General features: G+C 41.0%; 1 protein-coding gene across 1 annotated transcript in view; it reads right to left on the reverse strand.

The window, feature by feature from the left end:
- Window positions 1-5,543: 5,543 nt before the first annotated feature.
- The window catches only part of efr3a (EFR3 homolog A), an 82,262-nt gene continuing 60,883 nt past the window's right edge, over window positions 5,544-26,922 (reverse strand). Inside the window, exons 10-22 of the mRNA XM_083991993.1 lie at window positions 25,734-25,848; window positions 23,868-23,919; window positions 22,457-22,629; window positions 21,432-21,507; window positions 18,487-18,648; window positions 14,843-14,974; window positions 14,633-14,700; window positions 13,389-13,516; window positions 10,696-10,781; window positions 9,653-9,701; window positions 9,458-9,561; window positions 9,268-9,317; window positions 5,544-9,115 (exon numbers count right to left, since the gene is read on the reverse strand). Coding sequence (XP_083848119.1) covers window positions 9,010-9,115; window positions 9,268-9,317; window positions 9,458-9,561; window positions 9,653-9,701; window positions 10,696-10,781; window positions 13,389-13,516; window positions 14,633-14,700; window positions 14,843-14,974; window positions 18,487-18,648; window positions 21,432-21,507; window positions 22,457-22,629; window positions 23,868-23,919; window positions 25,734-25,848 — 1,301 coding nt within the window. The 3' untranslated portion in view covers window positions 5,544-9,009. The remainder of the gene's footprint in view (window positions 9,116-9,267; window positions 9,318-9,457; window positions 9,562-9,652; window positions 9,702-10,695; window positions 10,782-13,388; window positions 13,517-14,632; window positions 14,701-14,842; window positions 14,975-18,486; window positions 18,649-21,431; window positions 21,508-22,456; window positions 22,630-23,867; window positions 23,920-25,733; window positions 25,849-26,922) is intronic.

Below are 26,922 nucleotides of genomic sequence, written 5' to 3' on the forward strand. Positions count from 1 at the left end.
AAAAGCTGTTTTATTTCTCGCTCTAGCGCTGTAATTACATAACTTTATTAAGTTTTAATATTTTTTCATGTGAGAAAGTAACTGTTAAGACTCCAAATATACGGCCAGTTTATCAAAATGATGGCTGTTTAAAAGTTTGCTCCAATGTTTTTCGGAGAAGTGAAGCTCCGCAGCGACCGCGACATCACAGAGGCAGCAGCCGGTCTGGAGAGCTGATCACCCGGCCAACCTCCGTCGTCATCCCGGGGGAGAAAACGATCGCTAATTAACTTACCTGCAGGTTTTTAGAGGTTTACCACCGGCTGGTTAAATTATTTTTAGGAGATAAATGTTGGTCTCATTGATGAAATCTAACACCTGTATCAGTAGCATTAGTTTGTTTGAATGAAAAGTGAAGCTTTCTGTGTGTATTGGACAGAAGAGCAGCGCTGCCTCGGGGCTCTGGAGCCTAACGTTACGTACAGAAATCACCACATTTACAAAAAATAAATAAATATTTTACAATGAACCGATCAGTCTGCATTAAGTTTTATTTTATTAAACTATAGTTACAGTACACGGCTACACTACCGTTTTTGGTTACGGTTAGACGTCAGGGGCGCATTGCATTGTGGGATACAGTACGTGATGTAGTCTGGTCAGATGCATACTGGAAATATTTTCCGAATCAGTACGACATCCGGGAACTTTTCGCATACTGCAGATTTTGCTTTTGTTCGCATACTACATACTACATACTACATTTTGGCCAAATCAGTACGTACTAGCAGTATAGTATGCGGTTTCGAATACAGCCAAACTCTGCCTCCTCACCGGTGACCGCCAGCTCCTCCTGCTGCAATGCATCATGGGTAATTATTACCTCCTCCTCCCTGCCTCCCACAGAGTGCAGCCGCTCCTTCACCGTGTACGGCAGCGACGGCCGAGCCAGGCGGGAGGCGCCGGCGCTGGGCGAGATGCTGCACTGCCTGACGGGCCGATGTCCGCACGAGTACGAGATGTACGGCTGCTACTGTGGACAGGAGGGGGGAGGACGACCGCTGGACCAGCTGGACCGGTGAGGGACGGCGAGAGGAGGAAGGAAGAGTGGAGAAGGTTATGGACAGAGTAGATAGCTGTGTTTCCATTATGGGTTTTCACAAAATAAAAGGGACATTTCTGAAATTTCGAAACAGTACAATGTAAAGCACTTTGTGATTTTATCTATGAAAAGTGCTATATAAATTAAAATTACTTACTTACTTAATTACTTAATTACTTACAATCGCTATTTGCAGATGTTTCCATTGAAAGGTGTGATGTTGTCTAACCAAAATATGTGTTTCCATCACACTTTTGCGATACACTTTTCTATCGATACGTACCACCTCACGAGAGAGTAAAACAGTTTTAGTGATATTTGAGACGTTTTTTGGAATGCAGCCGTTTCCATTACCAGTTTTTTATTGCGATATTTAGGTTTTGCGCATTTCTAGGGGTTAATGGAAACACACCTACTCATTCACTTGGTGATAGAAGCATAAAATTTGGCACAAATACTAGGGGTGGGAGAAAAAATCGATTCACGTTAATATCGCGATATCTTTTTTTTACGATTTTTAAATCAAATTTTTTTTTTGCATTTTTTTTGTTTTTTTTTTTTGCATTTTTTTTAAATATTGTGCAATGTGCATTTGTTAGCCTTTTTTTTTTTTACATCCAGAGAGTGCAGGTTTTGAAAAGGGTTTAAGTTCACTTTATAATGGAGTATGTTAATTTATAGGCTCCTAAAGTATTTGTGTGCAGATAAATGTTAAAAATGCTAAAGACTAAAAATCGAGAGAATCGGCAATATCGTAGAATCGCAATTTAAATCGAATCACCATCCAAAAAATTGTACAAGAATCGAATCGGGAGAAAAGCATATCGTCCCAGCCCTAGTTTCCATTATGGGTTTTCACAAAATAAAAGCAATATTTCTGACAGTACAGTCGCTATTTGCAGGTGTTTCCATTGAAAGGTGTTTTTTTTATATATCATCGGCCACGAAACAGGGATTTCTGGGAGAGGAATGTGAACGAGGATTTCACAGACAACATTTCAGGTTGACCCGGGATACGTTCAGTCAGCTGTGTGATGTTCTGAGGAACTGAAATAAGTGTTTCCATAACACTTTTGCAATACACTTTTCTATCGATTCGTCTGAAAAACCACCTCATGAAATGTTTTTGTGATATTTGAGACGTTTTTTGGAATGTAGGCGTTTCCATTGCGAATTTTTTATTGCGATATTTAGGTTTTACGCATTTCTAGGGGTTAATGGAAACACACCTACTCATTATAGATAATAGCAAAAATTTGGCACAAATTGCCGCTTTTCCTTAAAAAAATCCTAGCGGAAACACTGAGACCTATTAGTTTTCTTGAATGAACCCAATATACATGTGGGGCAACTCAATGTGCTTTACATAACGACAAAACATTTAACAGTAAAAACTGGAAATGGGAAAAAAACTGCATGAAAACATTAAATAAATATTAAATAAATAAATTAAATAATATATATAAAACTAGACTAAAATGGAGCATAAACTATGAGTTTTCTGCATGAAATATTAATTTGTAATGAAACAATTAAGATGATTTACAGTGCAAATCCAAGATTATGATGAAACAACCTTTATAATAATGAAATGTGAGACCCATAAAATACTTTAGACCAAAATGAACTGACTTTGATAATTACATACTGATGTCAGACATATTGGTACAATACCTGGAAGCCATCTTGAAAAATGGCTGCCATATGGAGTGACCCTTAGAGAGTATTTGTACCAAATTTCATGCTTATGTCAATTTCAAATTCACTAGACACTAGAAGAAAAAGAAGAAACGTGAAGGTCAAAACTATCTGACGCTCCACCAATAGGTTTATCTCAGAGCTCACAGAGAAAACAAACACTCAGGACGACGGGAAAGATTCATCTACTTCCCGTCTCATAAAACCTTTGACTGATGTCTCACTACAAACTCTGAAACCTGAACTCTTCCTCTGTCCAGGTGTTGCTTCTTCCACCGCTGCTGCCTGAAGCAGATCGGCTCCATGGGCTGCAGCTCAGAGAGGAAACTCAACGCCCACGTGTCCTGTGAGGGCGGGAAACCTCGATGTGAGTAGCAGCAGGTGGAGTTATTCATGTTTACATAGGGAACAGGTGATTCTACAGGAGCCCAGAGTGGACAAACCAAAACTAAAGCAACAGCGTATGGTATAAAGGTAGATGTTTGTGTTAAAGCTCCATACAGTATAAAGGTAGATGTTTGTATTAAAGCTCCTTCAAAATAAAGGTAGATGTTTGTGTTAAAGCTCCTTCAGAATAAAGGTAGATGTTTGTGTTAAAGCTCCATACAGTATAAAGGTAGATGTTTGTGTTAAAGCTCCATACAGTATAAAGGTAGATGTTTGTGTTAAAGCTCCATACAGTATAAAGGTAGATGTTTGTGTTAAAGCTCCATACAGTATAAAGGTAGATGTTTGTGTTAAAGCTCCATACAGTATAAAGGTAGATGTCCATGTGTAGTGTGATTATAAAGCAGCTCTAGGTTCTATATTAATACTGTATGTAAGTGTCAAAGCCTCAGTCCACAGAGAAATGCACACAGCCTGTATTCAGAAACTGAGCCTTAAAACCAGCCGTCAGGACTTCCTGTCACTTTGTGATGTCACAACTAAGTCCCGCCCCCTCACCACCTGGACCCACCATCCATCCAACAACTTTGCAGGATTTGGTTTCTCTGAGTGTTTTATTCTGAAATCTGCTCTGTTATATTATTTATTGTAACACTTTAGAAAACATTCAGCCTCTCCTCTGATTGGCTGACACCGACCTAAAGCTTGTCTGTGATTGGTTCCTTCAGGTCAGGGCGTCACTGTGTGTGACAAGCTACAGTGCGTCTGTGATAAAACCACGGCTGAGTGCATGGCGGCCGCTCACTTCAACCACAGTCTGCCGTCACAGCGGTGTCACGGTCCGCCGCCGGCCTGCCGCCGCGCCAGCCGGCCGCCCAAACCGCGCGTGACGCCTCAGTCCCAGGCTCAGTCCAGCGAGGAGAGCGACGAGGGAGGAAACTCTGAAGACCAGAGGCCCGGAGGAGACGTGAACACAACACCTCCACAAGTCCAGAGCAGGTGAGACTGGAGGAGAACAGGACCAGAACCAGGACCAGGACCAGGACCTAGACCTGGTTTATTTATTTCATTCATTTATTTCGGACATGTTAATTGAATCCGACTTCATCACACAATTTCAGTTACACAATACAAGCAACATGACCGAAAGGGAAAACGGGAGAAGCATAAAGCTTATCAGGTCCCGGCCCGATTACCATTCAAAATACATTAATTTCTAGGGGTGGGAGAAAAAAATCAATGAACATAAATATCGCAATATCTTTTTTGACGATTTTTAAAATCGATTTTCTTTTCAAAAATCAATTTTTTTATATTGTGCAATGTGCATTTGTTCGCCTTTTTTACATACAGAGAGTCCAGGTTTTGAAAAGGGTTTAAGTTCACTTTATAATGGAGTATGTTAATTTATAGGCTCCTACAGTATCAGTGTGCAGATAAATGTTAAATGCTAAAGACTAAAAATCGAGAGAATCGGCAATATCGTAGAATCGCAATTTCAATCGAATCGCCATCCAAAAAATCGTAGAAGAATCGAATCGGGAGAAAGCATATCATCCCAGCCCTATTAATTTCATCACAATTTTTCTTTCTTAGCATACGTGATACAACAGCAGAGCTGCGGTCTGAACTCCAGCCAGTCCAGAATAACGTTAATAAACCTCTTTTCTCTGGGTTTAAATCAATTTATAATTGTCTAGAATAGAGTTTCGTATTTCTTTTTTAAAAGCCAGCCCACAAGTTTCTTGATTTTTTTACCTCATCCTCTAGTTTGTTCCACTGTTTGACACCAGTGACTGAGATAGAAAAGGATTTTAGCGTAGTTCTCACTCTCCTCTGCCTAAATAACATGTTTCCTCTCAGATTGTGTCACTTCTCCGTCTATGAAAAAACCTTGTAAGTTATGAGGAACTGATCCATGTGTTCACTCTGTCTGCAGCGATGAAAGCTCCGACCTGAAGGATGAAGAGAAGTCGACGACGACGACGACGACTCCTCTTCTTCCTCCTCCTGCCTCCAGTGAGGAGAGCACAGAGCTGCCGACTCTCAGTGGGATTCAAACCCACGATCACCGACCGACAGGACGACCAGAGAGAGAGCAGGTGAAACAAGTAGAGGAGGAAGGAGCAAAGGAAGAAGAAGAGGAAGAGGAGGAAGAAGAGGAAGAGGAGGGGATCTAAGTGAATGTATCGTACGTGTTTTTCAGAGGCAGCTTTGAGATGTGACGTTTACTGTCCGCTGTAATTTATAGGAACATCGAAAATCAAACGTCGACTTTCTGTGAACTTGAACTGATCTTTAAAATGAAAATAAAACGATTGAAGGAAAAAAAACAAAACAAACAGAAACAAAGACGAGCAGCTTTGATAGAAACACTTTATTTATTTATTTAAGTCTCTTGAACATGAATCTCAAAGCACAGTTTCACTATTAAACAGAGGCTTCGTGGTGAGTCGAGGCTCCGCCGCTGCTGCAGGAAACAACAACACTGAGCTCAAATGATCTGAAGATGATGATCAATTACTGAACGAGCAGGAAGTTGTTCTTTAAATGTGACAATTAAAAGTTCACCGTTCAAACTTTTTTTTCTCCCAAACAGATAAAAAGCTGCAAAAAGTCACAAACTCTGAAACCACCGGTTGATTAACTCTCACTCATTCTCATTGAGCTCAGTTTCTGATTGAGTATTGGTCGTCCTGCAGCCAGAGCAGAGCCTCGGCGCCACCCAGTGGTGAAACGTCATCGGCGTGAAGTCGAACACACGACGTGTTGACTTTTTTCTCTCTAAAACTGGCACAAAAATTACAAACTGTTGCATCACCAACGTGACAAAACAAAACAAAACAAAAAGACAGAAGCTCAGTTTTTTGTTGTTCTTGTTTCTGCACAAACGTCCGTCTGGAAAAGAGTGAAGACAGAAGTTTTCCAGCGTCTTCGTCTCACTGGTCCAGAGGGACGTTGTCAGAGTTGTTCCTTGAACGCAACATTTCACAAACTGAACATTGGAAATTAAGAAAAAAAAAGAAGAAAAAAACCCGATCTGTGATCTGAGCTGATTTGTTTCTGCAGCTACACGATGATCAAAGTGCAAACACGACGTCATATTTGATCCCGACAGATATGAACTCTTTATTATTATTATTTTTTATTATTATTAATACACAGGTCTGCTGCTACGCTTCAAATGAGCGGTCGCGCTAAATCTGATTAATCTAATATTCACTTTTCAAAAAGTTTCAGACTCGTTGAGGTGGAGAAGTTGCAGCTCGGGACAGAAACTGTTCACACTGAGTCATCATTTATAAAGTTGTTTAAAGGTTGAAAAACTAAACGTTTCACTGTCCTGCAGTTTAGTAAAGGAACTGATGTTGTTCGACCGTCGCTTCTTAGGGTTTAATCATTTAATCATCAATCGATCGGGCGCTGATCAGCACTTTGGCAAACAAAAAAACAAAAAAAACTTGGCACCATTAAAAAAAAAAGAAAAAGAAAAAGCCAAATGAACTGATCAGCGCCTTCCTGTGTCCGATCAATAGATCAAAAGATCAGCAGATACGCCGACGACTCGCTGGTTTAACTTTGTGTTGAAAACCAGGACGTTGCTCAAGTTCTCACAGGTGATCCGATGGTTACAGGAGTTTTAACGCTGGTGCTGCTGAGTCCAGATTCAAGATGGAGGCAGTTTTCTCTGTGATGCTGGTGACGTGACCGATTGTGCCGAGTTCGTTTCTCATTTAATCTCTAAAAAATAAACTTCTGAGTCTGAACCGAAGCTGCAACTTCCTCCAAAATTTTTTTAAATATACAAATCTGGATAGTTCCTCACTCACATGAGCAGATTGCACTGATTTTAACTCTGTATCATGTAAAAATAACTGACTCTAGATATAATGTTCTTTACTTTTCATCATATTTAATTAAGTGATATAATCCATACAAAAAAATAACTCAAGTAATATTCTGATGAATGAGATTTCTCCCACTGCACCATCCCATTGAAACCCTGAACCGTCGTCGTCTTTATGGTCAACAACAAAAAACTGAATGATTGATTAAAGGAACCAGCATTTGATAAAACAAGAAGAAAATTTCCCCGTGTCTAAATCTCTACCAGGCAACGATCAAACGATCAATCGATTGAACAAACAAAGACAAATTAACAAGATGCAGAAAATGTACAAAAATATCTCTGATACGCTGCAGCGATGACTCACTCTTCCACACACAGCGAAAACCCGTCGGACTTTAGGACCCAGTCCATGAGACGACTTTGTTTAGATGGATTTAAAACAAAAAAAGAAAATAATAATAATATAGATAAACTCCCATCCACCCCCTCCTCGTCCTCCTTCTCCTTCGGGGGTGGGACCTCGTTGGTATTAAGATATCATGCAGTTACAGTGCAGCTATGATGATAAATCATAAGAGTTTTAAAGCTAAGATGTGACGCAGCGCAGAGTTTCTACATCTTCTACTTCTTCGTCTTTCCCCCGTCTCTGTAGCCGACGCTCTGATTGGCCAATTCACTCCAGGAACAACAACACAAACCTTGCCAACGTCAAAGAGTGGGCGTTTCTTTTCAGCCAATCACTTCCTGTGTGATAAACGAGATCGCGATGACGTGACCACAAAAGCGCCACCCGCTAGGCTAACGCTACTTATCTATCTAGCTAACCAGTTGTTGTTAGCATTGATGCTAATGCTAAAGCCCCTCCCCCAGAGGCTCACGTTTGTGATTTTACAAAGTTCAACTTCAATCGACTTTCAAAACATACGAAACCATCGGGAAAACACACAACCTACGTAGAAACAATCGTAACTCTTCCTCTACTCTTTCTTTCTTTCACTCTTTCACTTCTCCTTCTCATTCATTCTCTTCAGGCCTTGAACGAACGAACATAACGGTCACGCACATGAATCTAAAGTGCTGAGATGTCGGGACAAAGTCGTAAATGACCGTAACAATGTGCACAAAGGCAAGCTTTTCTCCTAAAGTTTTGTTCTAAAGGCGAAAACAGCAGCGAGACCGACTCACTTCCTGTTTCCTGTTTCCTGTTTGCTGATTGGAGGAAGACTTTCTGACGTTTGTTCGACTGCGGCTAGCTTCAAACGTTTCCTGTTCCTGTCATTCGTGGAGAAGAACTCAAGACGAGAGCGTTTGTTCGATCACCAATCGCGAAGCCGGTTCTGATTCTTCACCTTTAAACAGCAAAGATAGAGAAAAGGGAGGGGGCGTGGCTAAACTAGAGGGGGCGTGGCCTAACTAAAGGGGGCGGGGCAGCCATGCAGCACTGAGCCTAAAGCTAATGAGCCTTCTGACTGACGGCTCCTCAGTTTTTTTTTTTTTTTTTTTACAGCTGACGGTTAATAAGTCGTTGGTCTCTACGGTCACCATGACAACAGACAGTCGTTAGGAGGCAGAAGCTTCACATTTACAGCCTGGAACCGGTTTCAGCCGGTTCTTACAGCAGGTGACCGACCGCCCGACTGAGGAGCGACGGGTCGTATGTACAGGGAGAGGAGCGTCGGCAACTGACGGCATCGGAAATCATTATTATTATTATTATCATTATTATTATCACTATTATTAATGTTTGTTGTGGTTGTTGTACTTTTGTAAATAAAGTTGTGTTAAGTTTGAGGGACGTGAGTCAGGAAATAAAGTTCTTGTGGTTCAGTTTGAAAGATCAAAGGTTTGTGCTGCAGAACCTGGACTACAGGTCCAGACCCTGTTTGTTCTTGAAACAGCAATTTGCATTTTGTGCAGGTATATATGTATATGTGTGTGTGTGCAGGTGCATGTGTGTGTGTATTGTGTGTGTGTGTGTGTGTAATGTTTATGTTCAGTAGACACACAAGTCCGGGAACTTCATCTCGTAGACCGGAACCGACTGGTGCTGAGTGTGTCCTGCCGAGATGGAAACCACTCCAGATGGACTGGGGGGAGGTCTGAGGGGTGAGAGAGAGGAGGGGGGGTGGGGGGTTGTTAATGGTTAATTAATTGGCAAAACTAATCATGTTATTAGATTAATAAAGCTCTATATTCTAGATGTTTTCTATCTATACTATTGATTGTGTGTCGATCGATGAATAAAACTCACCGAATTGTAAGTTCAAAGATTTGTGCCAGTCGGTCGTGCAGCATGTTGGCCTGAGGAACAGATCACAGGTTTCACTCTCCACAGTCAGACCAATAATATTTAATATCATCATCATCATCATCATCATCATCATCATCATCATCATCATCATCATCATCGTCATCGTCATCATCGTCGTTTGTTTTTGTACCTTGGACTCGCAGTGAGCAGCGATCTCCTCAAACGGAGCTTTCTGGAACTTCTCCATCACCTGACGCCTCTTCTCCCGCTCCTGCTCCTCCAGGCCGGTGGTGTCTGAAAACAAGGAGCAGGTCAGAGGTCAAAGGTCAGAGGTCAGGTGGTCAGTAGCTGGTCAGACACACAGAGAGAGTTTCTTTGAACTCACCAATGGCCTTCTTCAGGGTCTCAAAGGTGATCTCCTCGGCCAGCTGAGACTGGAGATACAAACAGAATCAATCGGTCATCCATCCATCCATCCATCCATCCATCCATCCATCCATCCATCCATCAATCAATCCATCCATTCATCCATAAATCAATCCCTTAATCCACCCATCCACCATCCATCAATCAATCAATCCATCAATCCATTAATCCATCCACCCAACCATCAACCAATCCATCCCTCCATTAATCAATCAATCCATCCATCCATCAATCTATCAATCCATCCATCCATCAATCCATTATTCCATCCATCCATCAATCCATCCATTCATCCATCCATCCATCCATCATCGATCCATTGATCCATCCATCAGTCAATCCATCCATCTATCATCCATCCATTAATCCATCCATCCATCCATCCATCCATCCATCCATCCATCCATCCATCCATCCATCCATCCATCATCGATCCATCCATCAGTCAATCCATCCATCTATCATCCATCCATTAATCCATCCATCCATCCATCCATCCATCCATCCATCCATCAATTAATCCATTATTCCATCCATCCATCAATCAATCAATCCATTAATCCCTCCATCCATTCATCCATCCATCAATCCATTCATCCATCCATCCATCCATCCATCAATTAATCCATCCATCCATCCATCCATCCATCCATCCATCCATCCATCCATCCATCCACCCATCAGTATTATAATATATTTGTATATGTTTGTTTTATATCGTCTTATATTTCTATATTTGCAGTGTGGGATCATTAAACAGTCTTATATCTTATCCATCCATCCATCCATCCATCCATCCATCCATCCATCCATCCATCCATCCATCCATCCATCCATCATCCATCCATCCATCCATCCATCCATCCATCCATCCATCCATCCATCCATCCATCCATCCATCCATCCATCCATCCATCCATCCATCCATCCATCCATCCATCCATCATCCATCCATCCATCCATCCATCCATCCATCAATCAATGTAAAACACTCAGACTCACCTTGTCTGGGAGACTGTTGGACATGATGTCCACCTGCAGGGAGATGGTGTCCACGAAGCTCTTCCTCCTGGTCAGACGGTCTTCATCTGCAGGACGACAGGCCAATCACATCACAGCTGAGCCGACACACACACCTGAGCAGGCTAACTAGCTTAGCTGCTAACTAGCTTAGCTGCTAACAAGGTCTGGTTCTGTCGGACTCGGACCTCTGGAAAACCTTCAGCTCCTTCACGTCACGACTCGAGACTTGGTTCGGTACCAATAACATGACCAACAAACATAAAACCACTACAGGATGTTCAGACTACACTTCTCCTCTACTCATGTTCTCATCATGTTCTCATCATGTTCTGGTCTACTCACCGTCATTCAGTCCAAACGTGACGCAGACAGAACAGTTACAGTAATGATTAATTAAAGCAGCTGATGGAGCTCATCAAGTCAAACAGCTACAACAACAAGACAAACTGATGATCTACTACTGATCTACAGCTGCTCATCTGCTACGACTGCACAGGTTTCACATGTCACATCTAAACTACGAGGTTGTGGGTTCGATTCCCTCGGGAATATCCACCACTTTCCGGAGAATGACGCTGGGTGTCGCCATGACACTCCATTCCACCATGACACTATTGTTGATAGCATAGACTGGTTGATAGACATTGGCCGTTATGACTTTATTTATAATCATCACGTCATTTTAATGAGAACAATACGGACGAGGTTTTAGCTTTATGTCACATTTTCACGTCACTACATCACCGTTGTGACTACTCTGATGTTTATGAAGTCTATAAAACGAATTGTTGAACAAACATTTTAGATTAGCTGGGCTAACCGTTAGCTGTTAGCCGTTAGCAGTGTCAATAATAACTCAATAAACGGCCCATGTAAAAAATATTTTTCCAGTGGATATCCTAGTTACAACATGACTGAGCTAACTGGAGTAGTTTCATGTCGTGTCCCACAACGGGAGGGTTTTAACAGCTGACGTCCTGATGTTAGCTTAGCTGCTGCTGTTAGCTGTCAGCAGCAGCAAAGCTAACAACTACGACAACCATGACTAATTACAAAAACGTGCACACAAAAATAGTAATGTTTGTTCAATAATTCGTTTTATAGACTTAACAAACATCAGATTTAGTCAAAACGGTTTTGGCAGCCCGGAGCCCCCACATTTGGTACCTACACCGGTGGCTAACGCTACCAGTTAGCCGCTCGCTAGAACGCTACCAAAACCGACTTCCGTTGTGGTGTGACGCAATGGATCATGGGAAGATAAAGTGGTGGATAGAAGCAGCTTTAAGCTCTAGGACTCAGTTTGTTCTGTACAGTGAATGGAGCTGCTACAGTCCTGGTCCTGGACTCGACCTGGTCTCTTTTCACTTTCAATAAGACCTGAAGGATTTGACATCGTGTTTTCATGTCTCAGGTAAATCCAGTGATGTCATGTGACAGTTGATGGTTTTACAACCTTGAACTGACACTCTGCTCTCTCAAACATTAATGAAGGATGAATCATCAGCCCCTCATATCCCTATTATGGGATACGAGGGGCAGTCTTAGACACAAAGCTTCAAACACAGCTCACAGGTTCAACAACACGTTAACTCTACAGCAGCGGTCGACAGCTCTACTTCCTGTTACCTCTGGACGTCTGTCTGCACCTGTGGAGGATTTTTCCTACTGTGTAAAGAACTGAGAGCGTGAAGGAGAAAGAGAGGAAACAAACAGACGAGTAAGTCAACAGCTGCTCCACTCTTCTTCTTCTTCTCCCTGTTTATGGAGTTTCACTTTACTACAAAGAAAAACTGAATCTGGAGGATTCACTGACGTCGACAAAAGCTTTTGTTTCTGTTCACTGAACCTCAACCTCTAAAAACCTTGAGGAGAAACTTCCCTCAGAGTCGATGGTTTGAAACCCGGGGAAATAAAAATGTCGCCGTGTAAAGCAGAACAATAATCATCAGGTTCAAGCCTTTCATCTGAGTTTTTAAAGGGATAGTTCACCCAAAATTCAAATTGCACTCATTATCTACTCACCCTCATGTCGACTAAGAGCTGGGAGAAGTTTCAGAGTCCTCCATGCCTTCTCGGAGTTACGGGGGGGTCCGTGCAGCAGTGTTTGTCCATTTAATGGTTGTGAATGGTGCTCACTTCTCTTCGTCAAAAAAGACACACCAAAAAACATCCAAATACCTCCATACTGCTCGTCTGTAATGTCCCTCTTGTATTGAAGCCCCAACATGAGAAATTGTTCCGAAAAAAAATTAAATAAGTCTATATTTTAAGCTTGTTTGTAGCGGAAGCTCCCAGTGTCTCGGTTCACTGCTCTTCCTGTGACTGGCGGAACAACAATTTCTCATGTCGGGGCTTCAATACCAGAGGGACATTACAGACGAGCAGTATGGAGGTATTTAGATGTTATTTGGTGTGTCTTTTTGTTACGAAGACAGTTGGTATCCATTCACAACCATTATATGGACAAATACTGCTGCGTAGACCCCCCCCCCCCCCCCCCGTAACTCAGAGAAGGAACGGAGGACTCTGAAACTTCTCACAGCTCTTAGTCGACATGAGGGTGAGTAGATGATGAGTGAAATTAGAATTTTGGGTGAACTATCCCTTTAACCTCTGAACAGGTTGAACAGGTTCCTGTGAGCGGTGAGCTGGGCGTTGGGGGTTCGTACCTGTGACCTGGGGGACGTAGGGGATGGACAGTCTCTCTGCGTTGTATCCTGGTCCTGCCAGACACTCGGCCATGTCGCACGTCTGGAAGTAGAGCAGCCGGTCGTCTTTGTCCAACGACTCGGGGAGTCTGAGGGAGGAGAAGGACGAGTCAGAGTTTAGATGTGACATGAGACAATCTTGATGAATATTAAAGGGATGGTTCAACATTTTGGCAAATTGGCCCATTGCCATAATCCCTATAGTCATAGCAGTAGGTTCGTTACCTTTAATTGTCAGTTCAAGCTATTTTTAGAACGGCGGAGCAGAGCCGTGAGCTGCTCAGAGCTACGCTACGGAGGCTCATGGGATTTCTTGGTTTCCCTCATCAAACTCATCAAATACAAAACCCCAAAACTCCAAACGCTTTCGTGGACAAGTTGTGACCTGCACAATCACCACGATATGAGATAATAACACAACGTTACCAGACAGAGTTGTTGTAGTGGGAAATACAGAGACTGTTGATGAAAAACTGTCCCTGAAGGCAACGCACATCAGTGGTTTTGCATGAATTTCCCTCTAAAACAACTCTGTCTGGTAACGTTGTGTTATTATCTCATAGTGTGGTGAATGTGCAGGTCACAACTTGTCCACCAGAGTGTTGTGGAGTTGTTGGATTGTGTATTTGATGAGTTTGATGAGGGAAACCAAGAAATCCCATGAGCCTCCGTAGTGTAGCTCTGAGCAGCTCACGGCTCTGCTCCGCCGTTCTAAAAATAGCTTGCACCGACAATTAAAGGTAACAAACCTACTGCTATGACTATAGGGATTATGGCAATGGGCCAATTTGCCAAAATGTTGAACTATCCCTTTAAGGAGATTTGAAGGATCAGTAGAAGGTTTCTCTGTCTCTCCTCCGTCACCTCTGACCACCCAAACATGATCAGATCATCTCTGAGTCTTAGTGAACGTTTGGGTTGAATATGAGGACGTTCCTCTGAGATGTTGCGTTCAGGAGAATGGGACAGATGGACGACCCAACAAGCAAATATGAAACCTCCAGTTCTTGCCGTTACCAGTGCAGGGGTTTTCAAAATAAGAGTCTCAAATTGGCAACTTTCTAATGAGGATTTGTGTAATTAATAAAATCAGTGAGACAAGAACAAGAGTATGAGCAGTCAGACCTTTCTGTTCGAGACAGAGGACGTGCAGAGATCTGAAGTTTATGTTGGTTTAATAGTTTCTGAGGTGGTTGGACACTTACGGACACTTGTCTCTGAAGATGTGCTCCGGCAGCAGGTACGGAGCGTCCATGTTCCTCAGCTCGATCACCTGGAGACAGAACATGTCCTCGGTTTGAAGTTTGAAGCAGGCGAGAACAGCGGAGCATCGTCGGCGTATCGACAGACGTCGGCTTTAGGAAACGATTCTACAACAACACGACAAGGAGCCGATTGGCCGACGACTGACTGACCTTGCTGACGTGTTGACAGAACGGAGGGTTGGCGATCATCTGGCTCAGGAAGTTGAGGTACGCCGCCACCAGAGCGTTGACGCCACAGCGGATGAACATGGGCATGTTCTCCTCGTTGGCCAGAACCATGTCCTGAGTGGAGCAAAGACCCGTCACAACCATGAACTCTTATTTACACTGGTACACTGCAAAAACTCAATATCTTACCAGGAATATTTGTCTAATTTCTAGTCAAAATGTCATTTCTAGTCAAAACAAATCTCATTGTACTTAAAATAAGACTCGTAGTAGCTTGTTTTTTGACACTTTTTACTTCTTTCAAGCAGATTTTCACTTGAAATAAGTTTAAAAATCTGACAGTGGAGCAAGTTTTTCTTCCTTATTACAAACACAAAAAACCTGCTTTCACTGGCAGATTTTTCTACTTATTTCAATTGAAAATGTGTTTGAAACAAGTGAAAATTATCTAAAAACAAGTTAATTTTTAGGTGATGAGTCTTATTTTAAGTGGAAAGAGATTAGTTTTGACCAGAAATTTGACATTTTGACAAAAAAAAGGACAAATATTCTTGGAAAGATTTTGGGTTTTTGCAGTGTAATTGGTGCAGATGCATTAAAACCAAACAACAGCAGGAATTAAACTGATTTAACTCAGAAAGTTTCATTTGTTCTTGATAAAAAATATTTACAGGTGTGACCTTCCTGGCCCAATGTCAGGTGTGATACCTGACTCAACTTTGTTTTTTTCTGTAAGTCTATTTATGTAAAAGGTAAATTTACAAATATCTGGCAACCCCTTTTTTCTTTTTCTTTTTCTTTTCCTCTGCTTTTCCTCTGTTTTCTTTTATGTTTGACTGTTCCTTTACTGTGGTATGTTTTGTACAGTTTTGTAAAGTTAAAAACTGTAAATAAAGTATAAAAAAATATATATATATATTCACAGGTTTATTTTAATATGTACTGAAAAGTTATTTTCTTGTTTTTGTTGGTCAAACACGTTTCCAATTTCAAGTTTCTTTCTTTTTTTTATTTTTTTTAATACATATTTGTGTTTCTCTTCTACAAATAACATAAGAAAAAACTAAATCAAACTGGAGTCATGGAACCTTGGTTGAATAAAATCGATACGTTTCATGACAGAAAGATGACTGGAAACTCATTTGATGATTTAAGGTTTTTAAAAAAATCTCTGGAACTTCCTTTCTGCTCGTCTTTGAGGATTTTATTTTGAAATTCAGACTGAAAACAAGTCAGAGCAGAAAGTCATGATTATTATTGTTAACAGAACACACACACACACAGAAACACAACTGTCGACATGCGGCGCATCACACACAGCTGTGTCAGCCCAGGGTCGTTACTATGACAACGACCTTTTGTACCGACAGAGTGAAAACACAATTAAACAGCAGAGAGTCGACCTCCAAGGGTCCAGAGGAAATCTTCCTGCACTCTGTGTGTGTGTGTGTGTGTGTGTGTGTGTGTGTGTGTGTGTGTGTGTGTCTGTGTGTGTAAATGTTTGATCTTCTTGTTCCTATATGAACCTGTGTGAGAACACGTGTCGCTCCCTGAGCCTCAGATCTTAATCTGTGAGACTCCAGAAGGTTGAAGATGTTCCCAGTGTCGGTAAACACACACACTACAGAGAGCTGTGTGTGTGTGTGTGTGTGTGTGTGTGTGTGTGTGTGTGTGTGTGTGTGTGTTTGCCTCAACACTGTGACATTTGGATGATATGATCTCAGTGTGATACACAAACAAACAGCTGGTGTGTGTGTGTGTGTAGATCTTGTCTCTGGTTTCATGAGTTCAATAACTTTATTTATTGATCTTTGTTCATCTGTTCATCTCTGCTTCAGTTTTAGGGCAGGAAAGTCCCATAGTTCAGTTTTTTCTTCTTTTTACTTGTTGCATTTTTTGGTAACCCTTTAATTTACAGGACGTTTATTATGTGATAATATCAAGAAATAGCCAAGAAATAACGATTGATTGCATAGAAATAGGCCAAAAACGGTCAATTACAAGGACTTGGTGCACAGATGCAAATTAGCTTAAAGCTATAATCTGGTACAGTGCATCAAATGTCTTGTTGGCCATGCCATGCTTGTAAAAGAGATTTTTTTTTTTATCTCAAGCAATTTGCCTGGTAAAATAAACGTAAAAAAAAAATAAAATAAAAAAATGGCAACATTTATGTTTGAACTGTACACTGTCCCTTTTAAATAAATTAAATTGAAATTGAAAATTGAAGACATTCTGGTCTTTCTCATTAAACTCAAAGCATGAAAGCACGAGTAATCTTTAGCCTTTATGAACATTACAATGAAACTGACCATTATTCCTAGGCTATTTCTAGACATTATGACGCAATTAATTGTTATTTTCTGGCTATTTCTTGACATTATCACATAACTGATAGCCTGTAACTTAAAGGGTTACCCTAAGTGGACCATGGTATGTCCCCACAGTCACTCAATCTGCATTTTCTGACAACAATGGAAGCCTGTTAAACCCAAAAAAGGCTTTGATTTCACATTTGGTTCGGATTACTTTTGCACCAGAAACGAATCGTACCAAGGTTCGTTTCAGACTCTGTTTCGGACCAAACGAGTGAACGAGTCCCAGATGAAGAGGTGGCCTTGGTCCGCACCAAGGAAGAAGTTGGTTTCAAGTGAACTAAACAAGCCTGGTGTGAACTTTGATACTTATTACATTTACTCAGGTTAAAGCTTTTTACTTATTTCTCTTCCTGTGTTTTATTTTGAAGGGTTGATACCCAGGAGAAGATGTAAAAAACCATCTCAGTGTCAGAATCAGAGTTTTTTTTTACCTGCAGGGCGATGGAGATGGATAGTTCACCTTTTTCTTTTTTTTACTTGTTGCATTTTTTGGTAACCCTTTAATTTACAGGACATTTATTATGTGATAATGTCTAGAAATAGCCTAGAAATAACGGTCAATTTCATAGTAATGTGGAGAAATATTGACAAGAAATAACGATTGATTGTGTAGAAATAGCCCAGAAATATTGGTCAATTGCAAAGGACTTGGTGAAAAAAATTTCTGGTCTTTCCCAAAAAACTCAAAGCATGAAAAGCAATGTGTAATCTTTTGCCTTTATGAAAAACATGACATTAGTATGAAATTGGCTGTTATTTCTTGGCTATTTCTTGACATTATGATGCAATTAATTGTTATTTCTTGGGTATTTATTGACATTATCACATCATTAACGGCCTGTAAATTATTCTTTTTAACAAGTTGACCATGGTGTGTCCCACAGTCGCTCAATCATTGGATAAAAATTATTGGCGGGATCTTGCATAAAAAGTACACAATGGAGGTCATGCATGTGTTTCTTGTTGCTCTTTTACTTTGGTGGACAACGGAAGCCTGTTGAATCCAAAAAAGCTGCTTTGATTTTCGCATTACATTTACATTTACACCAGAAACGAATCGTACCAAGGTTCGTTTCAGACTCTGTTTCGGACCAAACAAGTGAACGAGTCCCAGATGAAGAGGTGGTTTGGGTTCGCACCAGAGTTTGGTGGTTTGTATTCATTCTCAGGTAAAAGCTCTTCACTTATTTCTCTTCCTGTGTTTTATTTTGAAGGGTTGATACCCAGGAGAAGAGAGTTTTTTTTCACCTGCAGGGCGATGGAGAGCCTGATGAGGTCGATGACCACCTCCTCGTTGGCCAGCTCGATGGTCAGGACGGCCAGCGTGGTGAACAGCAGCTCGAAGTTCTTGTGGACGTTGTCGTCCTCCTTACAGCCCAGGTAGATGTGTCTGTAGAGCTGCTGGCCGTGCTGCACCACACACACACACACACACACACACACACACACACACACACACACACACACACACACACACACACACACACACACACACACACACACACACACACACACACACACACACACACACACACACACACACAGATCATTGATCATTAAACCAATCAGCTGTGACCTGTGATCACACCCATGAACCGTCCGACGGTAACGAGGCGTTCAGGTGTCGGGGGAGAAGGTCACGGCTCAGGTGTGATGTTCAGACCATGATGGAGAACCAGCTCCACAAACTAAACTAAACTAAACTCCTGTCACCTCCCGTCTCTTTCTTGAAATTTTATTTCATTTTAAACTTTAAAGGATAATTTCCGTTTTTTACAACCTGGACCTTATTTCTAGCATAAAATAAGATCATTTTACTCACCCAGAAACTTTGGTGTCATTTGGAGTTGTTTTGACGAAATTAGCCCCAGTGGAGCGGCGCGTATATCCGTATAATGCGAGAACACGGGGCAGCGCAATGCAGCCTCTAAATAACACATTATCCGCCGCAAAACTCGTTCATTTCACCAATATTTTGTTATGATACACTAGTGCTATTCCCCTCCGAGCCCGTGGTGGCATGTTATCAACGTGCTGCGCCTGTAGGTTGAACTACTAACCTCCGACCTGGATGATGTCATCTCCGAGCGCTGCCGCTAATGCTACGGTTCGTTTCTGCGTGTTTCCGACTTGTCAGAACAAAATGAGCAGCTGGATGAAGTTCAGCTTCCACAGGCTTCCTCTCCTCAACCTGGACTCACTAAAGCTCCGGCTAGTTGAGATAAAAATGGACCCGAATGCCGAAGCGGAATGATTATTATCAGAATGAGCCGCGCGGCGCTCAGAGATGACATCATCCAGGTCAGAGGTCAGTAGGTCAACCTACAGACCCCGGATGTTGATAACAGCTAACCCCGGACTCAGAGGGGAATAGCACTAGCCTATCACAACTAAATATTGGTGAAATGAACGAGTTTTGCGGTGGATAATGTGTTATTTAGAGGCTGCATTGCGTGCCCCGTGCTCTCGCATTATACAGATATACGCGCCGCTCCACTGGGGCTAACTTCGTCAAAACGACTCCAAATGACACCAAAGTTGTCTGGGTGAGTAAATGATCGTATTTTATGCTAGAAATAAGGTCCAGGTTGTAAAAAACGGAAATTATCCTTTAATTTATTTACTTTAACGCATTTTATGGTATGCCCCTGTGCTGTCTTTATTCTGTGTTGGGTTGTGCTCATTTGGATGCATTTGGAAGTGTGGCTGTTGTTAATCTGTTATTTGTCTTTTGTGATGAGCTCTCTGACATCTGAATTACCCAGCAGGGATGAATAAACTCTCTACTTTCCTTCTGTGTTGGTTTTGTTTTCAAATATGTAGAGGAAACTCGTTATAAATGTAGTAAAGAACATCACAGTGTGTTTTATTCTAACTGTAAGAAACAATGGGCAATAACTTCGACTGAACATTTATGTTTCAGGTCATTCAGGATTCAGGTTTTAGTGTTTTGTCTCATTCAAAACAAGAAAGAAAGAAAGAAAAAGTGAAATTATTTCCACAGAGCAGAGGAAATACCTGCCTGTAAGTATTATTGGATGTGTAACGTCTGCCATGTTTACATGTTTATGTTAACATAACAGCTCTTTGTTGGTTTTAAAATCACCACGATAGCGATGCTAATTTCCGTTAGCCAGTCTATGGTGTTTTCCATTACACACTACTCACAAAGTTAGAGATATTCAGCTTTTAGGTGAGATTTCAGTGTGAACTTAATGTGACCTTCTCTAAACTATTGAATGCACTGTTCAATGTTTCAGTCATTTTTGCACAAGTTGCTGTTCTCTGACAAGGAGCTTAACAGCTAAATTCACAACAACAGGTGTTTGATCCACGAATCAACCAATAAATGTCCTGGTTCAATTAGAACTGGTTTAAACAGTCGTCCTCATCAGGCTGCTCACATTCTGACATCATGAGGCCAAGACTGCAAACACACACGTAATCTGTATGTACTGTCTAGAGCTAGACTGCAGCTCTATGTGCTACCTACTGCTGTAACATGTTATGTCAAATGTCATAAGTAAAAGAATGTTATATCAAAATGTAAAAAAGCAAAAACAAAAGAAAAAGATTATGATATGATCTGATTATGAAAAAGATTTTATTCTGTGGGTAATGGGGGCTGGACTAGATCAGCTTTTGCTTCTCCCGCTTTCCCTTTCGGCCATGTGTATTGTTTTATTTGAACTAAGATGAAGTGTGATGATGATTATTTAAATGCCCGAAATAAACAAATTGATTGATTGATAAAAAGACAACACCTGACAATTGATCAATTGTTTGAGATGAGGAAACAACCAGTGCATACTTCTACTGAAATGCTCTACTTGAACTTTTCACATTTTCCATAAATTTCACCCGAAAGCCAAATATCCCTAACTTTTTGTGAGTAGTATATATTAGCATGGAGCTAGTGGACTTTATATTTAGTTTGTGATAGTGACAGTGATGCTGGCTGCAGAATATCGTTTGTAAACCTTCATGTAATGGTCGTAGGGTTTGGTTCGGTTTGGTTCGGTTGATGTTCTAAGGTTTGGCCCGAAATTCGTCCGAATCTGAAACCAAATCCTGGATTCGGTTCATCCCAGTTTTCAAGTTGCAGGTGTGACGACGTCGGTGTTTGACGTTGTTCCTCCAGGAAGAGGAAGGTGTAGGCTACGTGTGAGAGGAGACACCAGCAGCTGCTCTACCTTCTTCATGAAGGCCACGTCCTGCTTGGAGATCTTCTCCCTCTTGATCTTCAGAGCCGCCACGTTGGGGATGATCCTGAAACAGAGACAAACCAAACCCGTGTTACACACAAACACACACACACACACACACACACACACACACACACACACACACACACACACACACACACACACACACACACACACACACACACACACACACACACACACACACACACACACACACACACACACACACACACACACACACGAGTTACACCGACTGACTGGTCATTCCATTTATCAATATAAAACCAGCTGGTGGCAGGGCCTTCTCCTACCATGCTCCTTTTTTATGGAACGGCCTCCCACAAGATATCAGAAACGCCACATCCATCGCAATTTTTAAATCCCGTCTTAAAACGTACCTTTTTACCCAAAACTTTGATTAAACTAACTTATTTTAGCATTTTCCTCTGGTGTTTTACTATTGTTTTATTGACACTCATTATTGTAAACAAACTTTTAACCCTCTATGGTACCACTTTTTGGCCTGTCACATCTCCACAATTCATCCCATTTAATGCTGTAATACTTTAAAAAAGAGAGGAGACCTTAGAGAACCAATAACAATGCTTTAATTTATCACATGACTTTCAAGAAGCCACTGAAACCCTTTTTTGCAGACTTTTTCAAAGGAAACAGGTTTGCCATTTTGCTCCACTAAAACGGCCTGAAAACATACAGTAACTTACTGGCCCTTTTTCATCTGGAAAAAAATATATTTACACTAATAGATTAGTAAAGTGTAATGTTTAATAGTTCCATGCAATTTATTTACTTATAAAATAATGGAAACTTGTTAAAATGCACCTGTTGCCCGAAAGCAACAACGTACCATTATAGAAAATTGCAGTGTTGCCTTGAGGCGACAGTGGACCATTATGGAATCAAAATTGCATCATGAGACTATGGTAGTGTGTGTTTAGGTGTAAATATAATGTTCAAAAACATATAATTCATCATTATTTAGCAGTGTTTACCTGATGCCGCGCAGCTTGGCCCGGTTGTCGTGGCGATCGATGATGTTGTGCAGGATCTCCAGCACCAGCTGGCGCAGCTCGCTGTCCTCCATCAGCGAGATGGAGAAGAGCGGGTCGAGGAACGGAGGAGGCAGCGCCGCCGCCATGGACTTGGACTTGAAGCCCGAGGTCACCTGTGGTGGGGGGAGGAGGGGGGAGGGGGGGGAGGTGATTTAACACGGTGTGATGTGATTAATCCACAGGGCTTAAAGGTCGCGTTCACAAGCTGCTGAAAGTGTCCAAACATCGACCTTTTCTCCTGAGCGGCTCTGACACCAAGATTTATGATCAGTGTCAACGGGGGAGAGGACGACTTCCTGTCTCTGCTTCAGAATAAAAGTATAAAAACAGCAGCTTGTTTTTACATAGATACATAAATACACTTGTTTTTCCTTCATTTACACGACTTTGTTTCTTACACAGCAGAAATGAAATCTGAGTTATTTTTAAGAACTTTAAATCATAATCTTGGATTTGCACTCCAAGTCCTCTTAATTGTTTTAATATATATATATTTTTTTCTTTCTTCCTTTCGTTTTTTATTGTTCTTTTCCTCTTGCTTTCAACTGTATGCTTAATGTTTACAATTATTTACTATTCTAGGTTATTTAAAAAAAAATGTAAACAGTATGTTTTATGCTGTTCTTTTTCCGTTTCCAGTTTTTACTGTTAAATGTTGTGTCTTTATGTAAAGCACATTGAGTTGCCCCTTGGTCTGAAATGTGCTATATAAATAAAGATGCCTTGATTTGCCATTGAAACATCTAAGAAATCGTTTTCTTGTTTTCTTTTGCACAAACACACCCAGTCAGACTCTAAAACTAAAACACTAAAACTCCTGCTGGTGATAAAAACGTTACTGTTTTTTCCCTTTACTCCCTTTTATCACCATGTTCTAATGGTTGTAGTAGTATGACTTATCAGCATTTATCAAGGCCCTCTGTTACTATCAATAATACTGATTATTGATCATTTACACACCTACAAACTTCATAATCCTAGCCTGGCATGTTTTTAACTCAATCTTTGGTATTTAATATGAAATGGTCACAGATTGAGCTAAAGGTGCAGCCTGGGGTTGATTTTGTTTGAATGTCTTCTAACCCTACAACTAAAAGTAACCAACTAAGCCAATGGACAATGCATTTACTGTAAACACATCATCTGCTTTTTGTTTTTTGTTTTAAATAAACTGCAACAGCAACAATTAAAGGGGTTTTTGTAATTTTGCAGGATTCCTCCAGGGATCGACAGAAGTTAGGAAGTCACTATAGCTTTAAAACAGTTATTTGCTCTTTGCTGCGTAGGTTAGATGCGTGCGTTGTCATGGCGACACGAGGTCAGAGGTCAGAGGTCAGGGAAGGCGACTCACCATGATGAGGGAGCTGAGCAGCATAGTCTGGATCCTCTTGGTTCCCTGGTGCCTGAGAGACACAACAGAATAATAAGACGTCATCTCAGTGTTGACACAGATTCATATGATGTGATGATGAAATTATGTGATCGGTCAATAAGTTTATTTATCAGAGTTTGATCTTCTTTACCACAGAACTAAACACAACAATCATGATTTATAGGGCTGGGACGATATGCTTTTCTCCCGATTCGATTCTTCTACGATTTTCTGGATGGCGATTCGATTTAAATTGCGATTCTACGATATTGCCGATTCTCTCGATTTTTAGTCTGCATTTTTAGAGCCTATAAATTAACATACTCCATTATAAAGTGAACTTAAACCCTTTTCAAAACCTGTACTCTCTGTATGTAAAAAAGGCGAACAAATGCACATTGCACAATATTTTAAAAAATTCAAAAAAAAAAAAAAATTCAAAAAAAAAAATCGATTTAAAAATCGTCAAAAAAGATATTGCGATATTTATGTGAATCTATTTTTTCTCCCACCCCTGATGATTTATAGAAAAAGATATCTGGTTGTTTCCTGACGTCTGTGTGACGGAGACTGTGAGAGGAGGAGGAGGAAGAGGAGGAGGTCTGTAGGGATCTAATTCAATTAATTACGTGTTTAATTTAACTTTTAAAACATTTCCCTCCATTTTACTTTATCCTCAGTGTTGACACAGTGTCGGTACAGTGACTTCAGACGAGCTGCAGTCAAATCTCTGCTCACGGGCAATCACTCCAAAAGGAGGAGGAGGAGGAGGAGGAGGAGGAGGAGGAGGAGGAGGAGGAGGAAGAGGAGGAAGAGGAGGAGGAGGAGGAGGAGGAAGAGGAGGAGGAGGAAGAGGAGGACAGTGCTCTTTTGATTTGGGATTATCTGCTCCTGCTCCCCTGAGGACGGACGGATTAACTTGTTTTTTTCTTTTTTCCGAAGCCGTCGTCTCGGTGACGTGGAGCTGGAGACGCTGCAGGACGGAGACACAGCTCCTCATGATGATGAAGATGAATCATTAATTAAATATCTAAATATATTTGTTGGGTAACACTTTATTTGCCGTCTATCTCTATAACACATTATAACCATACTTATAATGGGTTATAATGCAGTTATAGCACTTTATAACTATAACACTCATTAATGATCATAATGCTTTACAACAATAATCATAACACACTATAAAGCATTTTATCTTGACTTATAAGGTCAGGTATTAATACATTATAATTGTTAGTAACTCGCTGACAATGACCACATCGATAATGCATCATAAATATAGTTATGTGTTATAATTGGCTTATAAACGTGTATAACTATCATTATAAACACTGATAAATTATCATAAGGCTTAATAACAATAAGCATAAGACATTATAGAGAATTTTATAATGGCTTATAAAGTCAAGTATTATAATAGAGTTATAATGCTCTATAATAGACTTATAAAAAAATTATTTTCATCATGCTAAATATGACTGTTAGTAGTGTAAATATTTAATGTTATCATAAGAAAATATAAATATCTCACTTTCATCTACCTACAGATTGTATAAATCCACACACACGTTCACAGACAAGGTGACGGTTGGCCACGCCCATTTAGGAGAAGTGTCACCATTTCTATCATGGAAAAAGCCTCTCATGGGGTATCTTGGTAAATAGAGTATCTTTGGTTTTCTCTCCGTCCACCATCCTGACAGGAAGCTGCAGAGCTCAACTGTCTCTGTGTTGAGGAAAGGGGGGGAGGAGGTGGAAGGTTTGGAGCTGTGAGCTGATTGGCAGCAGCAGCAGCAGCAGGTGGGAGCCACAGGGAGGTTGGGTGATGAAGGAGTGACTCACCCGATCTTGACGGTGTCCAGGGTGTGGCAGGGCGTCCCGTACACCGGCACCTTGCCCATGATGAACATCATCACCTCGGCCCGCTGGTAGTCTGGCAGGTTTCCACCGAAGAAGCCTGGCAGAGACACACGGAGACGTGGACGGATTAGGACACATTAAAGGGATAGTTCACCCAGAATTGAAATTTATTAAAAAAATTAAATAAGTCTATTTTTCAAGCTTGTTTTGTAGCGGAAGCTTCTCGAAGCTCCTCTTCCCGGTTCGTCCAAATTTGGACGAACCGGGAAGAGGAGCTTCGTGGCTACGTAGCAGAATATAATACACACTGCCGTCCAAAAAAAACCCAAACAAACCAAAACACCACTTGGATTTAACTAGAGCATTGTAAAAGAGAGTAACGACACCACCATTGACTCCCGTGGTAAGGGTTTTGCGCCCCGAGTGGCAGGATATGGGTATTGCAAAAGCGCCCAGAAAACCCATTCACTCCAATGTATGTGTGTTGCCCACTTACTTGTAAATGGATGAAAACGGACGTGTTTTTGTTTTTAAGTGTCTTGGTCACATCAAATTATACTTATAATTTGTTTATTACAAAATGTAGATTGAAACATTAAACATTAAATTAATTTCTACTCGCCTATGTGTTAATGTTCATCTGTAAAGGATACTCAATGATGCTATTAACGTGGGTGATCTATAACTGTCCTTAAATTATTGAAAACACCACACTTGCTCATTCACCAACAATGCAGAGATGTCAGTTTTTGGGCGCTTTTGCAAAACCCATATTCCTCCATCAGGAGGCGCTTCCATTGGACCAATGCGTGTCGTCGTTACTCTCTTTTCCAGTGCTCTAGATTTAACTAAGCTAACAGGTCAGAGCCTCCCATTGGATCATTACTGCATGATGATGATGTTGCAGCTGGCAACAACTTATTTAACCCTAACTGATGCATCTAATTTCTTAAACAACCAAGTTGGAAGACACATCCTTTTTCAGAAGGGTCAAATGATCGGCATCAAGCAAATAAAACATCTAAGGAGATTAATGAGACTGAAACTGGGTTAAGAACTGTCCAACACATTATTAAAAACTGGAAGGAGAATGGGGAACCATCATCTTGAAGGAAGAAACGTGGTCCGATGTGACCCCAGAGTCCAGACCTGAAGAGTCATTGAAACATTA

This window comes from Trachurus trachurus (genome assembly GCF_905171665.1).
Source record: "Trachurus trachurus genome assembly, chromosome: 17".
Taxonomy (NCBI): Eukaryota; Metazoa; Chordata; class Actinopteri; order Carangiformes; family Carangidae; genus Trachurus; species Trachurus trachurus.